The 15530-nt window shown below is 41.1% G+C and overlaps 1 protein-coding gene and 1 long non-coding RNA gene across 3 annotated transcripts in view; one reads left to right on the top strand and one right to left on the bottom strand.

Annotated features, from left to right (window-relative positions):
- PLEKHH1 (pleckstrin homology, MyTH4 and FERM domain containing H1) overlaps positions 1-15530 on the bottom strand; it is a 69049-nt gene that overhangs the window by 1672 nt on the left and 51847 nt on the right. For both annotated transcript variants that reach the window (XM_051977875.1, XM_051977876.1), the window contains exons 15-28: positions 15429-15509; positions 14870-15055; positions 14263-14371; positions 13013-13125; positions 10682-10858; positions 10250-10347; positions 8276-8453; positions 6409-6564; positions 3956-4056; positions 2994-3135; positions 1927-2069; positions 1662-1791; positions 559-645; positions 113-259 (exon numbers count right to left, since the gene is read on the bottom strand). In XM_051977875.1, coding sequence (XP_051833835.1) covers positions 113-259; positions 559-645; positions 1662-1791; positions 1927-2069; positions 2994-3135; positions 3956-4056; positions 6409-6564; positions 8276-8453; positions 10250-10347; positions 10682-10858; positions 13013-13125; positions 14263-14371; positions 14870-15055; positions 15429-15509 — 1848 coding nt within the window. The remainder of the gene's footprint in view (positions 1-112; positions 260-558; positions 646-1661; positions 1792-1926; positions 2070-2993; positions 3136-3955; positions 4057-6408; positions 6565-8275; positions 8454-10249; positions 10348-10681; positions 10859-13012; positions 13126-14262; positions 14372-14869; positions 15056-15428; positions 15510-15530) is intronic.
- Positions 6518-10230, top strand: LOC127549657 (uncharacterized). The gene is made up of 3 exons (XR_007950683.1): positions 6518-6615; positions 8169-8278; positions 9315-10230. It is a non-coding gene; the product is annotated as an uncharacterized LOC127549657 (long non-coding RNA).

Here is a 15530-nt window from a genome sequence, read left to right as displayed (position 1 = left end):
AAAATGTCAGCTATTTTATTTACCCTAAAATATGAAGCTACTGTAGCCTTCTTTTCTTCATGGAACTTATAAAAGTTCAGAGTAAATTGCACTGGCAGCTGCTCATACCTACCTTATGAAGTGCCATCTGGAAGATTAACTTCTCAACGTTGCCTTTACCAGAACTCTTATCTGAGACAGGTCTGATCACAATCATAAAATCATCCTGGTATCCACCAAATGTCATCACCAAGGAATAAGGATAAGTGGCTTGAACTTGCTATAGAAAGAGGTCAGTTGTAGGTGGGAATGAGAGATTCAGTGGAGACATTCTCATCTTTCAATTTAGAAATCAGTGACATGCTAGATATTTTCTAGACATTGGTCTCAGTTAACTATGGATCATTTCATCATGTCTGGAAATGTATACTTTAAAAACCTGTACTTCACATATAAAGGAAGGATTTACATATGGAAGCATAAGAATTTGTAGTGATAAAACTCAGGCCTGAGGTGGGGAAAAAATGGTAGTATCTGAAGGTATAGGGAATTGGGGGGCAAATCTGTTTTTCTCAATACCATTGTGTTGTGGTCTAGGATACTGACACCATCTTCATTCACAGCAATCCACACCAGAGTGTTCCCCTTGGTAGAAAGTTGAGTGGTCTAGAGATATAAGAAACAATTTGGTCAGTAGCTTGGAGATCCTGATCAATATATTGGGTCTTTTTGAAAAGCTGGGTACCACATTGAAAAATATGGGTACATATGGGTGTATTAATGGATGTTGTTATTTGAGCAGTTTCTCTTCTTGTGATTGTAGAATTTTTGTTAGTCCCAGAGTTAGCCCCATCAAGAAGATGCATATATTTGACTTTCATCAACTTGTCTTAGGGATGTTGATAGAAATAAAGGAAGAGGGGTAGGGAGTGAGATGGGAAAAACCCTGAAATTCTGTGAGCTCTGTATCCTCTTGAATTCCTCGGGAGGAGGGATGGGCAAAGTTTCCAGTATTCAAGATTATCTTTTTAACTCACAAGAATAAGATGCTATTCAGACTGTGATGGTAGATTCAAGCTTATGCCAGACAATGAAACTGGACTTTCTTACATGAAACTGAAGTAGATAGTTCTTTAAGGGATACCAGGAGGGCAAACAAACTCCTTCATGTGCAAGGCTTGTTAGGGATTCATAGTCTCTCTAGATTTCATTCTAAAAATACTCCAGAGGGATGTAAGAGGTGACTAGCATTTTACTGTGAATAAGTTTACTACTTAGCTTTAATCTAGTCAGGAATGATCAGAGCAGTGAGGAAAGGGAAAGAAAGGCAGAGAAACAGGCCACAGCCAAAAAGGGTCTCCTCAGAAATGAGTTGGTGCACTAGTGACCTCTAGTGGAGAAGCATCACTGTGGGTTACATACCCAAATATCAAATTACCATCATGATCTTGTGATCTTCAATCTAGTCCAACATGCACATTTTATAAATAAAGAAACTGAAACTTAGAAACAAGAGGGGACACCCTTCTAAGAGTAGGTGCAAAGTCCAGAATTCCAATTCAGTAGTGGGATCAGGGGTGAAGCTAAAGTCAAATCTAAGCAGCTGGAAAAAAAGGAAGTTCTTGGAGGTTCCCCATTTATTGTGGTATTACATATATTTTTTAGGAACCACTGACACACACCTGAGCAGCAAAGAGTTTAGCACCAAACAGGGACCACTTTCGAGCCACAGTTAAGTAGATACGGATGCACTCAGCTGGGGAGCAGCCTTGCAGCGTTGTCCACTTTGAAGCTAGTGTGTCTGCCAAGTGCCTATGAAAAGAGACGGGAAGAAAACTCCTCAGTGAAGGAGCCAAATGCAACATTTATGGCGCAGCCCTTGCTCCCACCAGGCCATCTCCTCCCCATACCACCTCCTATACCACGTTGAGCTACTGCCCATCCTACCTCAGCTGTTCGGAAGGGGCACCGCATTTATATCTTTTGGGGTAGAACCTCTCTAGCACTAATTGGAGGAGATGTTGAACCTTGGCCGGAGCTATTCCCATTGGACCAGGAAGGTTGGGCTTCTCCAGATCCCCATATTCCATCTGTGTAGAAAGTATACAAGCATTAGGCCTCAATTAGAGCTACACGAGAGTTCATAGGAAGAAGGAAAGGTTCATTAAGAAGTGGAATTTATAGTTCTTATTTTGAGAATGGAGAAGTGACCATATACAGAAGTATATGGTTGGGATAGATTTGTCCTTTACTTCAAGCTATAAAAACACAAAATTCTAATAAAAATGATGCTTGCTTGCACTTGTATAACACTTTCAAATTACAAAGTAGATTTCATCATCATGTTTAATCTTATAAGTAGTGCAAATATTATTATCTTTATATTACAGATGAAAAAATTGTGACCTAGAGAGGTTAAGTTCCATGCCCCAAATCATAAGTTAAGTAAGCAGGAAAGCCAGATTCCAAACTAAAGTCTTTGTATAATAATGATTTAATAATTTACTTTTTCAGACAAGAATGTTAGCATTAGAAGATATCTTAGAGATGGATCATTTGCTCCAACTACTTTGGTTTTTGCAAATCCAGCTCTCTCTCTCTCAGACCCTTGGCCCCTGTATCTCTTAGAGAGACAGTTGCCTTCTAACAAATCAGCTTTCTGTCATCAAAGTGATGAAAAAGTGTCACAGATTGTGTTAAAAGTGTATTCCTTTTCCCTGTATACTTCCAGCAGTGAAATGTGTGAAGTAGTCTGGTCATTTCCCATCCTTTGGGACATTTAATATACAAAAATCCCTGCAAAGAGGATATTCCCTACATTGACCTCCTGAGAATTGTTTCTGTTGTTCCTTAATTTTTTTTTTTTTTTGTGACCTCCTTTTCTTAGGTCTAGCCCTGTTACGTTGTCTGTGTTCCAGGCTGCATCCTCATAGCAGCAGTGATAAAATGTCATCCAGTCTATTTTGGACTCTAGTATAAGAGGTATGTCACTCAGCTGATAGCAGATCACTTACCTGGGCCATCAAGGCAGCCATCTCAAGAGCTAATTCCTTGTTGACAGGGAATCTCCCTGCAGTGATCTCATTGCTGACCTGGAAGGCAAGCAGAAGCCGCTCCTGCTCTGTTTCTCCCTTAACCTGATGCCGGAAATACAGCCTTCAAGAAGGAGAGAGCACATGGAAGTCTTGACTCAAGGACAATATAAAAAGAAATCAACATGGGTACTGAACAGGGAGCAACAAGGATTTAATTTTCTTAGGGTTGTTTTTAATATTGATTTTAAAAGAATAAGGCTTATATTTTCCCTTTGTCATCATGACCTTTTTCACAGAAAATTGTCATGAAGTGTGCCATAGAAGAAAGGGTCATGACATAAGTTTATACCAACAGTAACACATAGAAAGAAGGTCTTTTGGGGTCCTCAAAATTTCCTTGGATTTAATCCTACTAGACTAACTAGATACCATGATAATAGGTATCATGATATACTTTGAGTGAGTTAAGATGAGTTAAGCACAGTGGAGATGTTAGGTCAATGGAAATTTATTATTTTATTGGCAGATGATCCCTGGAAATGAATTGTTTATATAGTTAAATTATCTACTTCTAAGGATATCAGTACTTGTCACTTGAATTGGATGGAGGAGTAACTTATCCAAATCACAGTCTTAAACTCTTAGTGCCAATGGAAAGCTTCCCCTTTATATAGTAAAACATGAAATCCTTCTATGAGATTAGTTTTTGCTCTTTTCCTGATCAAGAAAGAAGTAAGAACAAAGAGGGAAAGTCACATAGAGAGTCTGAGACAAAGCTGAAGGTTAAGCAATGCGTAGAGCTTGGGCCCTTTCCCCACTTTGTAGAATAGGAAACATTTTGATCAATTAGAGAGGGAACAAACTCATGATGGCAATGAAAGGTTATAAGGTTCAGCCCCTGTGTAATATTTATGTCCCATCCCATCATCAGTGTTCAGGACCTGTTCTTGTAAATCAGCTTCACAATCCGGTTGCTGCCCTCAGACTTCCTAGGATGAAGCTCTCTCAGAGATTGTTCCCACTTGGAAATGGCATCACAGATCTTGAGGAAGAATGATAGAGAGGTGATTTTGTGAAGGAGAACTCAGAAAGACCCCTGAAGATATTCTAAACAGCCATTTCCTTTCAATTAAATACTACATTTCCCATTACCAAAGGCTTACTGAGTATCTCCTATGTGATTAGCTCTAGGCTGAGCCAAGAACTAGAGCACAGAAGGATGAGCAGAACTGTAAAATAAATTGTGTGCTAAACCTGGAGAATCAGTTGCTATTCCTCTAAGCCCTGAAGGATTTTATCTGCTGGAAATCTCTAGAAGGGAGCCATGAGTGTTAATTAGATTGATATATAAAAGACAAGAATATCTGATGGTGTAGATTTCAGTCAGAAAATGTCCTCATATTTATATTATCCATATATATACATATATGTGTTTATATATATCCTCATATTATAGCCTTAGAACTACAATACTGAATTTTTCAGGTACAGTGCAGATTCCAAAGTCTCACCTAATTACTTTCCTTCTGGTTGTTCAATAAATAGGTTACTAGCTGCCCATTGTCTTTACCAAATTTCTTTATTTGTCAAGAGCACCACCATTCTTCAAATCTTCTATGTTTGCAATCTCAACATTAGCCCTGATTTCTCACTTTCCCTTATGACCTGGATAGTATTAGTTGCCAAATCTTGATGTTTCCTGCCTCCATGCTTTTCACAATGGATCCTTTTTCCTAACACATCTACCATCTTAGTTTAGGCTCTCATTGCTTTTTATTTTGACTATTGTAATGGTCTGTTTGGTTTCCTTAAGTTTTCACCATTCCACTATGTTGTCCCATTGATTTTCTAAAAGCAACAGATTTATATCTCTCCCCTACTCAACAAACTCCACTAACACACAATTGTCTCTGAGATGAAATATAAACTCCTTTGTTTGGCTTTAAAGTCCTTCATATGTAATTCAGCCCCAATTTCATTCCAGTTTTTCTGACATATTACATCCTTTTCTCCACATCACTGTCCATATGAATTGGTCTTCTCTTTGTTCCGCATACTCAACAATTCATTTCCCAGCTCCATGTCTCTACATCTGGAAGACTCTGTCTTCATTTTTGTCTCATAGAATGTTTTACTTCCTTCAAGACTCAGCTCAAGCACCAATTCTGTACAAAGTCTTGCTTAATTTCCCCAATTGCTGTGATTCTTCTTCCTATTACCTGGAATTGGAATTCCTTATATGTATAATGTATATGCTTATATACATACATGTCTTCTCAGATAGAATATAAGCTTATTGAGATTTGGGACTTTTTCATTTTTTGTCTTTGCTATGCTATGTGCCTAGCACTTGGTAAATGCTTAAAAAGGAATGTTGAAGAATTAGTTGATTGCATTCCTAGAACTATATTGAGTATGTGGATAGGAAAAGGTTACAATGGAGGCAGGAAATCATTTTCAGAAGTGGGCAACAAAAAATTGTCTTAAAGAATATAGAAAACAAGTATACAACATCTTCTGTGCCTTAAAGGACCTAGTCAAAGAAACAAATTTATGAGAATTGCCTTATCAACTATTGTCATATAATCCAAAGCTGGTGCTTCTTGGATCCCATCCAAAGACCTTTGATTTCAAAAGGAACCTCAATATTTAATAAGGTAATTTTAGGGATTGTGAGTGCTGCATACACAGGCAATGTTATGGTGTGGAAAAAAGAGAGGAATGGACATGGAATCAGATGTGGATGAGGTCCAACTTAATCTTAACCTTCTCAAAACCTTCTCAAACCTTAGTTTACTTATCTGTAAAATGTAGGTGATGGTATTTGTGCTGGGCATCTCACAGTGCAACTGTGTGGATCAAATTGTCACAATGCTCTGTAGAGTGCTCTATAACTTGTAAAGTACTATCACCTCATCTGTAAAATGAGCTGGAGAAGGAAATGGCAAACTGCTTTAGTATCTTTGCCAAGAAGATCCCAAATGGGATCAGAAAGATTCATTCAGGACTGAAACAACTGTACTAAAAAAACCAAACTAATCAAATCTTCATTCTGCTTTAGGATGTTCTCTTCACTTTCTTTTTGGACTTTTCCTACATTCTTCCCCCTTCTCCAATATCTTTTATGCCTCCCCCTTCCCTTTTAGATTCTTGTTATGTATTGTCTTCCCCTGTTAGAACATAAGCTCCTTGAGGACAATTGTAATTTGTAATTCCCAGTGCTGTGGCTCAATGCTTGTTATATAGAAATGCTTAAATAAATGCTTGTTGATGTAACTTGAGTTTATAGCCAGTGAAATAGTTCTCCTTGCATAATCAATATCTCTAATGAGGTGATTATATCTGCACAGGGAGTTCTGTCAATGGCTTTCTTTATGTGGAGGCACGAAATCACCTTAATGCTTCCTTGTAGGTAGTGCTCCAAGTCCTTGCCAGAAGGATCATCTGTGAAGAGGGAAAAGCCAGAGTGGGATACCTTTCTCATGCCCATTTCCTGGTTCAGCTGATGGAGGAACTCATCCACCGTGAAGGAGCCATCAAAACCTATCACCTGAGAGGGCAAACACATCTCAGTAATGAAAAGCAAAGGAAGAGGTCTAAGGTAAGACATGAGAAGATTTGTTGTAAGGGACATGGTTTGACATACTATGTCAGAGAAAACTTGGTTTGCGTGTTTTTGTACGGAGAGAAGAATGCCTAGGTATTTCAGCTTTATTCTACTGATAAAACATAAAATTCTAGTGATGAGGTTCTCGGTAGCTGGGTGCAGTTGGCAGAGAGAAACTGGAGCACTGATGGAATTGTTACCTGGAGCAGGCAGGAAAAAGGCTCTGAGAAAAATGAGTGTAGGTTAATCAGTTTAGCTTCCTCTATGGAAGTTGTGGGCAGCCCAGTCACGTCCTGTCTGAAATCCCAGTCATGTCCCAGATTAAATCTTCCCTGTAAATCTGCTTATGGCCCATGCCATTTTTGTTGAAACCCTTTTAGGTCAGTGTACCACAACACTCGGCTACATAGTGTCTTTCTCTTCCCCCTATTATGTCTTGTGGTGTTTTTCCTCATAGCTAACTTTTTGGGGTGCTAAATCCCTTAGGGTTTATCCTGCCAGCTAAGGGCATATCCCAGCCTCATGGGAGTGTTTCCTTTCTCCTGGCTAATTGAGGGTTTCACTAGGTAAAAAGCCCTTTCTTGCTAACTTTTTGCTCTTTCACGCTATTTCTTATTTACCATTCCTGGTGTCTACTGTATCTCTTCATTTTGTCTATAATTTCTTCTCCTAAATAAACCTATCTTTTGCCAAAGGGAATGGCCATTGGGAATTTTTCACATGACTGAGCCCCAACATTTGTGCTCTTCTAAATAACATCATTTGGTGCCTACAACAACCCCATCATTTGCCACATCATTAGCATGTGTCTGATTTGTGACTTTTTTCCCTGGGGGTGGGAGTGGGATGGAGCTGTGATGTCATCAACATAGGGATCTCTTGGTGGAGAACTTCCCTCATCAATGCAAGTCAGTTTCTTCTCTATGACTTATAATTTTAGAGAGTTCCCTGGGGGTACAGGAGGGAGAGTCTGAGAGGGCTAGACAGCCAACGAGATCCTGAAACAGCTTAAATCCAATTCTTCCTGTCTCTCAGGCTAACTCTCTATGCACCATTCTATTATATTTCTTTGCTATATGACCTTGAACAGTGCTTTCTTTGTTCTTCGGTTTCCCCCTTTGTACAAAAGTGTCAAGAACATAACCTCCACCTTCACATACGTAAAAGGGTTTAGGGGAAAAATTGGTTCCATACCTTCCCTCTCTCCCTGCATCTCCACCCCCATGCCAAGCTCATTTTAATTGTGAATTTGTCTTTCCCAAATCAGTCAAATAAAGGGGTATGGTTTCCCAGGAGGCTGAATAAACACTTGCTCAGGCCAGAAACAGTTTTCCATGGAGTAGTTAGTGTGGGGTAAGGAGCCAGAATATTAAGGAGCACTAGATTTGGAGTTAGGAAGACCCGAGTTCAAATCTAGCCTCAGACATTAACTAGCTATATGATCCTGGGTAAATCACTAAACTACTTGATCACTTAACCAATGATAACCAAATCATTTAATCCATTGAAGAAGAAAATGGCAAATCACTCAGTATTTTTTTGCCAAGGAAACCACTTGGACATTATGATCCACGGGTCACGAAGAGTGTGACATGACTGAACAACAACAACAAAAAAGAGGACGAGGTTGGAAGACTTGGAGTGCTTGTCTTACCTGGTAGGTCCCATTGACAAAGTGCACGGGGATGCTGAAGGGCAGGGAGTGGTGGTAGGGGTTGCGCAGCAGGATGGACACGACTTCCAGGCGAGATGGCTTGGCTTCCCGCTCCCCGGCCTCCAGGGTCCGCTGCACAGCTCGCTGGCAGTAAGTGGCGTATTGGCCAGTTTCGCTTCTAAACAGAAAAGAGAGAGGAGACCACTGGGGATCACACACATCCCTGTCATGTTGCGTTTGAATGGTACTGCATCACGGGTATGTTGCCTGCAGGCCTGCAACGTTGTACTGTCCTTGAGAGGTACAGCCCCTTTCATTCCCTGCCAAAAGTGTCTCTTCACTCCAATCTATCTTTCAAGTCCCAGATAAAATTCTACTTTCTATACAGAAAGCCTTTCCTGATCTCCCTTAATGCTAGTGCCTTCCCTCTGTTGATTATTTCCAGTTTATCCTGTGTGTATCTTGTTTGTATTTGCTATTCGCATGTTTCTCTTGTTAAACCCTGAGCTCCTTGAAAATGGACTGTTTTTGTCTTTGTTTGTATCCCAAGAACTTAATGTTTAGCAACTAATTTTAAGGATTCTTTAACATCTGGATGCTCAGGGGAGCCACAAGGTTTAACTCACCTTAGGATGGAATTACTACCAAGGACCCACCACACTTAGGCCCTGTAAACCTTCAGCACTGGTTCATGAGATGAAATTCCCAGGAGAACCTAACCTCTCTCTGTCTTCCTGCTATCACTCAGAACACACACGCTGTGTTTATAACACAAATAATCTCCTGATCCTCACTGGCAGCCACCCAGCCAGAAGAGCCAGTAGGAACAGAGAAAAAGTAAGGAAACCCCATCTAAATGCAGGAAGCTCAGAAAAATTGTTTGGGATTTATTTAGTATTGTTATGGGCCAGAAACAAGGTACTAACTAAGTGGAATTGATGAGACAATGGTTATCTACTTTAGCATGGTTCAGTATGATTGATTTATTCTTACAACAAATAATGCTTTCCTAGTGATATAATGATTGGTTTATACTCAGTGTAGAGCATATAAGCTGGAACTCAGCCCTCAGAGAAGAGGCAGAGAAGACAAAGGACTGGAGGCAGGAGCTCAAGCTCTCAGAACCAAGGGGAGAATTTCAGTTCGATCTTCGATCTTCCTAATGGCTGGCCTGGCCTCCTGCACTTCCCCTACTAAGATCAAGGCCAGACTGAAAGGCTCTCCAGAAAGCTGCCCAGCATCAGGCAAGGAGATAATAAAGGATTTGGACTTTAACCCCTGGCTACTCTTCTGGTGATTATTGAACTGAAAAAAAGGCTGCTCCAAAGACTCCAAGAAAACCTAGCCAAAAGAACATTACATTCTAGTGCCCAACTAGATTAAAAAGATTAAGATTAAAATCTGATTTGTAACTGAGTCTTCCCAGAATGGAGCTAATTTTTTAAAAATGAAAGTCTTTGGTATCTTTAAAAGGACTTTGTAATTATGGGTGAATCCCTCAAATGAATGTCTGTGGATATAGGTGGGCTTGCAATAAGTGTATAAAGAAATTCAGGTACATCTGGCTCTTTATGTGGAGTTTGCATCAGAGGTGTCAAATTTACAGCCCACAGAATCCCCCCAGTATGCTGGAACTAGATTAAAATGTGATCAGGATAAATGGTCAAAGGATATGAAGACAATTTTTGGGTGAAGAAATTGAAATAAAGAAATAAAAATACAATTTAGGTGAAATTGTAGTTTTCTAAGTTAATATGCTGCCCAGCAAGGATCCGTTCCTATTTGAATTTGGTATCATGTACTATTTGATCTACATGTACAAATCTTTCAATAAATCAGAGGGGAGAAAAAATTTTATTTTTCCATATGTTCCATAGTATTCCTTGCTTCCCTCTTAAATCCACTGTATTCTGTGTTAGAGCTAGAGGGAGAAAGAGAGAGAAACCAAAGGTAAGGGAAATACCATCTATTCACCTGGGGTCTGCATGGCGCTGGAGCTGCTGTTTGATGTACCAGAGGAAGTGATGCTGAGGCAGAAAAAGGGGAGCACACAGAGCCAGGAGTTGCCAGCACTGCCAAGGGAAACCAGGCACCGAGAAGTGAGTGCAGGGTCTAGCTGTCCTTTGCCTTGCTGGGGTCTAACTAACAATCTAGAGCCATGAGAGGGAATTAAGAATGGGACAAAGATGGGACCCCACCCCCGCCCTGGAAAGATGTGGCTCAGAGAGGTGAGAGCATCAGTTTGGGCAGCCCCCGTTGGTGGGTGTAGCTGAAAGGATCTCCTGCTCCTGTCCTCCCTTCTTCCTCTCTCCTACCTTCCCACGGGCTCTCCTCACCACTGGGGAGGATTGGCTTGTTGGGGGGGGGGGGCCCAATCCGATGCTCCCCCTTGCCACAGACACTTACCTGCAAGAATGAATGTCTCCGTGGGGGGTGGCAGCTGGTCTGCTTGATGAGCTGGCAGTAGAGCTCACTCTGCAGCTCTGGGTGAACCAGGCACACCTGCAGGGCTGTTTGGGCCAGTGACACGTGGTAGTCCACAGAGGCAGCCTCTACAGGTACATTGATGAACAGTTGGCAGGACTGTGAAAGAAAAGTGGGAAGCAAATAAGCATCTACTCTCTCTCTGTACTATATACTTAATTATTCATGTTTTCTCCTCCACTAGAATGAATGCTCTTTGAGGGCAGGGGCTGATTTTGGGGGTGGATTTAGGTTTTGGGGGGATTTTTTTTGCCTTTCTTTCTGTCCACAGTAGTAAGCATATAGTCTGGTACATAATCTGCTTAATAAATGTTTGTTGACTGAGAATGAGAAGCAAATCCTCCATGCCTTTTACTCTTTCTTGTCACCCCAAGCCCTGGTGGCCAAGCTGCTAAGTGACTGAGCCTCATGGGCTTAGAGTTCCACCTCTGAAGTCTGAGGCAGCAGAAACGTCTCTGATTCCAGTGGGAGGAATAAGTGAGGTGGGCTGCATTTGCCCAGAAGTCTTGAGACTGAAGAGATGAATCAAGAATCAAGTGCAGTTTCATAGTTCTTTCCCAAAGGAGGAATGGTGGCTCGTTGTTAAAGACTGAGGCAAGGGAGAAAGGGAAAGCTGGAAGGGATTTAGGGATGAAATGTTTTTGCTCCAGGGGGCCTTTCCACTATTGGCCAGAGACAAAAACAATAGGAAGTCATTTCTGATATCTCTTTTAGCTTCCTTTGTGCTATTGCTGAACAAATAGTATTCTTTATGTGTCTCAGGCCTTCTTCTTTCAAATGGAAAAAAAAAATAACACTTTCCACCAAGGAAGCAAACAGGGACCAACAAGGTATAGTTCTACTTGGAGTACTTTAGCAGAAATGGTCTAAGATGGGCTCACTTTTACTAAGGGAACATGCTGGATGAGACTCTCAAGGAAAGATCTAGGGGGTTTGGGACGGGTTCTTCTTCCTTCAATCAACCAACAAACTTATTAATCACCTAGTATGCAGCAGGCATTATTCTAGGTGCGAGGGATACAAATACATTAAACATTATAAAGGGGGAGGCAATAAGGTCATGTACATGTATGTAAAGAATAAATATAAAGAGAATGCAGAACCAAGGTATCATTCAAGGGAGGGCATTAGACACTGAGAAAATCAGGAAGGACTAAGGTAATGCCACAGCTATATCTTGAAAGGGTTTTTATGAGGGAAGAAGGAAGAAAAAAAAAAGGAAAGAAAAAAAGGAAGAAAGGAAATTGATAAAGGGAAGGAGAAGATAAAAGAAGGAAGGAAGAAATGCCTCCTATGTGCTAGTCATTGTGTGGTGTATGATTTACAAATGATATCTCATTTGATCCTCATAACCACTTTGGGACAGTGCTACTATTATCCCCAAATGGGAAAAGTTAAACAGAATTGGTCATTTGCCCAGCTTCACATAGCTACTAAGTGTCTGAAATTTGAACTTTCTGACTCCAGGCTCAGCACTTACTTGGCCCCTGGGTGGCACAGTGGTTAGAATGCCAAGTCTGGCGTCAGAACCAAGTATTCCTGGGTTCAAGTCCAGCCCCAAATATTTAATAGTTGTATAACCTTAGGTAAATCACTTAGTCCTGTTTGTTTTAGTTTCCTCATCTGTGAAATGAGCTGGAGAAGGCAAACCCCTCCAGGATCTTTGCCAAGAAAACCCCAAATAGGGTCATAAAGTTAGGACATGACTGAAAAACAAATGAACAACAATGACCCATTTCACCGGAATTCAGTTAACTTCCATTGGAAGCTTTGTAAAAAGGAGAGATTCTCCACTTCATATTCTCACAGTTTTAATTTGCCTAGTTCTATAATTGTAAAAGGACTAAGAATAAATAGAATAGGACTTATATGTCACAACAGAAAAGGGAAGGCAAAGTTGCATTTTAGCAGGGAACCATTTATATTTCACTTAAAAAAGGCCTTGTGTTTTTCTAGGTCCTTGCAAATAATATTTCCACTGTTTCCTACTTTAATAAAGATCCTTTCTCAGTAGTGAAAATGGGGCTTCTATCCTCAAAGAGGAGGGTAAGACTATAAAGCCCAGGCTTATGGTGATGTAACGTGGAGCCTCCATTTCTCCAGGCTCTTCCAACCTGTGTGCTCATTTCACAAGAACAACAGTTCCCTGGCTACATGTGGTTATAGCTTGAGAGACTGCATTTTCGTACTGTTCAGGACACCTTGTGCAAGATAAAGAACAGGGGCGATGGCACAGGCCGCTTGATTAATTACCTTAAAGAGCTTGAGGGCCTCCGTCTGCAGGGCTTCTGAGGGCAGGGTGGTGAGGGAGGTACAAAGCCCATCTTTACTGTAGCACAGCATGGGGTGTCTCCACAAAGGGGAACCTGAGAGGAGCACAGCATCAGAGGTAGGGTCAGTTACCACCAGGGGTGGGAGACACCCTATCCAACATCCTGAAGCCTTCATCTCCCTTGAAGGGAGAACAAGGGTAAGAATTGTCCTGGGACACACAAATGGCATTGAGTTCCTCATTATGGCTTATGAAGGATGTGTATATAATATATAATCATTTTTATAAATCTTTATACATGTATGAACACTTATATGGGCGTTGTATCAATCAATATTAAGTGCTTCTACGGTACTAGGCACTGGGGATATAACTCCAAAGATAAAGCAATCTCAGTTCCCAGTTACTGCACACACAGATGTTATGCTCTGGATAGTGTGGTAGAGAGAAGGAAAAAAAGGAAATGAAAGAGGGTGAGAAGAGAGGGAGGGAAGGAGACACAGAAAGAGAAGGAGAGAGAGAGAGGAAAGGGTGAGAAAGAAAAGGGAAGAAAGGAAGAGAGTGACAGAAAATGGGGAAGGAAGGAAGGAAAGAGAGAGTAAAGAAAGAGAGGGAAGGAGAGAGAGAAGAGGAGAAGAGAGAGCTAAAGAGAAAGAGAAGAGAGGAAGGGAGATAGAGACAGGAGAGAAAGAGGGGGGGAAAGAGGGAGTAAAGGAAAAGATGAGAGAGAAAGAGAAGGAGAGAGAGAGAAAAGAGAGATATGGAGGAAGAGAGGAGAGAGAGACAGAGAGAAAGAGAAAGGAAGAGAAGGAGGGGGAGAGAGAAAAGGAGAAAGAGAACACACATCAGTAATCATATTAATGAACCTCATATATGAACCTCAGGTCAGCCCTATTTCCATCTTGGGTTTTATTTAGCTACAGATTAACTGGTCACTTTTATCATTCATCAACCCTTTATCCTGCCTGCAAAGCTGAGGGCTAAACAGAGTAAACCAGGTAACTGAAAAACATCTTATTCTGAGAAATTCTCCAGGAGTCAAAGAGTAGGTCATCCCAGCTCTGACTCAGGGCTAAGAGGTAGGTGCTGGAGTTAAGGAATTATTTTCCTTAATGACCAGGCAATTCTTAAAGTGGACAAAGGAATGATTCACATTTATTGCTGCCTCATCAATCTCACCAAGTCATCCACCCCCTCCACCTCAACATTAAGCCTGTTGGATGCTGCTTACCTGGGTCCCCCTCTTCATCCATCAATTTTCCAATGAGCTGCTCATAGGCAGTGCCTACCGTGGCACTATTGCTGCCTGCAACCACTGTGAGGTGGTAAAGCCATGTGTCCTAGAAGTGAAGAAGAGTTAGATGATGCTTCCAAAAAGCACACATTTAGCAACCATAGGATGCCAGGCATTGTGTTAAATGTTATGGATTTTAAAAAAGCTGAAACAAAACAAAACAAAAAGCCCAATTCAAGGCCTTGCTCATAGACTAATGGGCAGAATCCAGTGTTTTAGGGGAAGTCCACTAAAGGTGCAAGGACACTTGGCCATAAATAACAACCATTCAGGACCATATAAAGAAGATAAACTTAAGATTTTTCAAACACGTGGCTCCTTTTCATGCCCCCAAATGAATAGGGTCATCCTTCTTTAAGGGTGCTATTTCAAGGGCTTCTTAGAGGAATTCTACATCTAATAGTCACCAAAGTTTAGGTGCAGAGGCAAAGGAGAAAGAAACAAAGCCAAACTTCCTAAATTTAAGGTTTAGGGAAAAGAGAAGAGTGAAATCACCAGTCTCAGTTCTTTTTTTGGTGGCCCTCCATCCCACTCCCTGCCCTACCTTCTCGTGCTTAGAACCAATGAGAAGATAGGTGGGACTGTGTTCTGGTGGGTGGATCACTAGGGTGCAGTGGGAAGAGAGAAGCCTTCTCATTCCTCCAGTGCCCTCGTAGTCTTCATCTGAATCACAGGAACGGTCCACCTCTTCTATAAGTGCTCCCCGAATAGGCAAGCAGCCCAGAGGATACTAGGGACAGAACCATTAATGAAAGAGGGGGTTGGCTCCATTCCCTTTCCTATGTCCTGGAATTAACAGGTAGGGAGATGAGGGCCAGGAAAACGAAGATGAGAATGTCAGGCTCAAGAGTACAGAAGGCAGAATGATGTTCAAGTGGGAAAATACAAAACAAGCAGACAAACTACACTGGTGGATAGAGCCAATTTTAGATGCTGGAAGGACAGATCAGATTTAGCAGGGACTACCAGAAAGCTATGGATCCAAAGAAATTCAGGAGTCTCATTTTTATTTTTGAAGAAACAGAGGAATGGATGCTGATGGTCCCCAAGGTGAGGGGAAAAGAAAAATATATAGCAAACTATTATCACATTGAGTAAAATACCTTGTCCTCATGGCTTCGATAGTAGTAGAAAGTTCTTCCAATCAAAGAACACCAGACCAGTTTGGAATGACCATGTTTTACCTGGTGAAATACAAAGGAAGA

Source organism: Antechinus flavipes, chromosome 2, assembly GCF_016432865.1.
Source record: "Antechinus flavipes isolate AdamAnt ecotype Samford, QLD, Australia chromosome 2, AdamAnt_v2, whole genome shotgun sequence".
In the NCBI taxonomy this organism is placed as follows: domain Eukaryota; kingdom Metazoa; phylum Chordata; class Mammalia; order Dasyuromorphia; family Dasyuridae; genus Antechinus; species Antechinus flavipes.
Note: the sequence above shows the minus strand (reverse complement) of the source record. Positions and strands in the feature narration are given on the sequence as shown.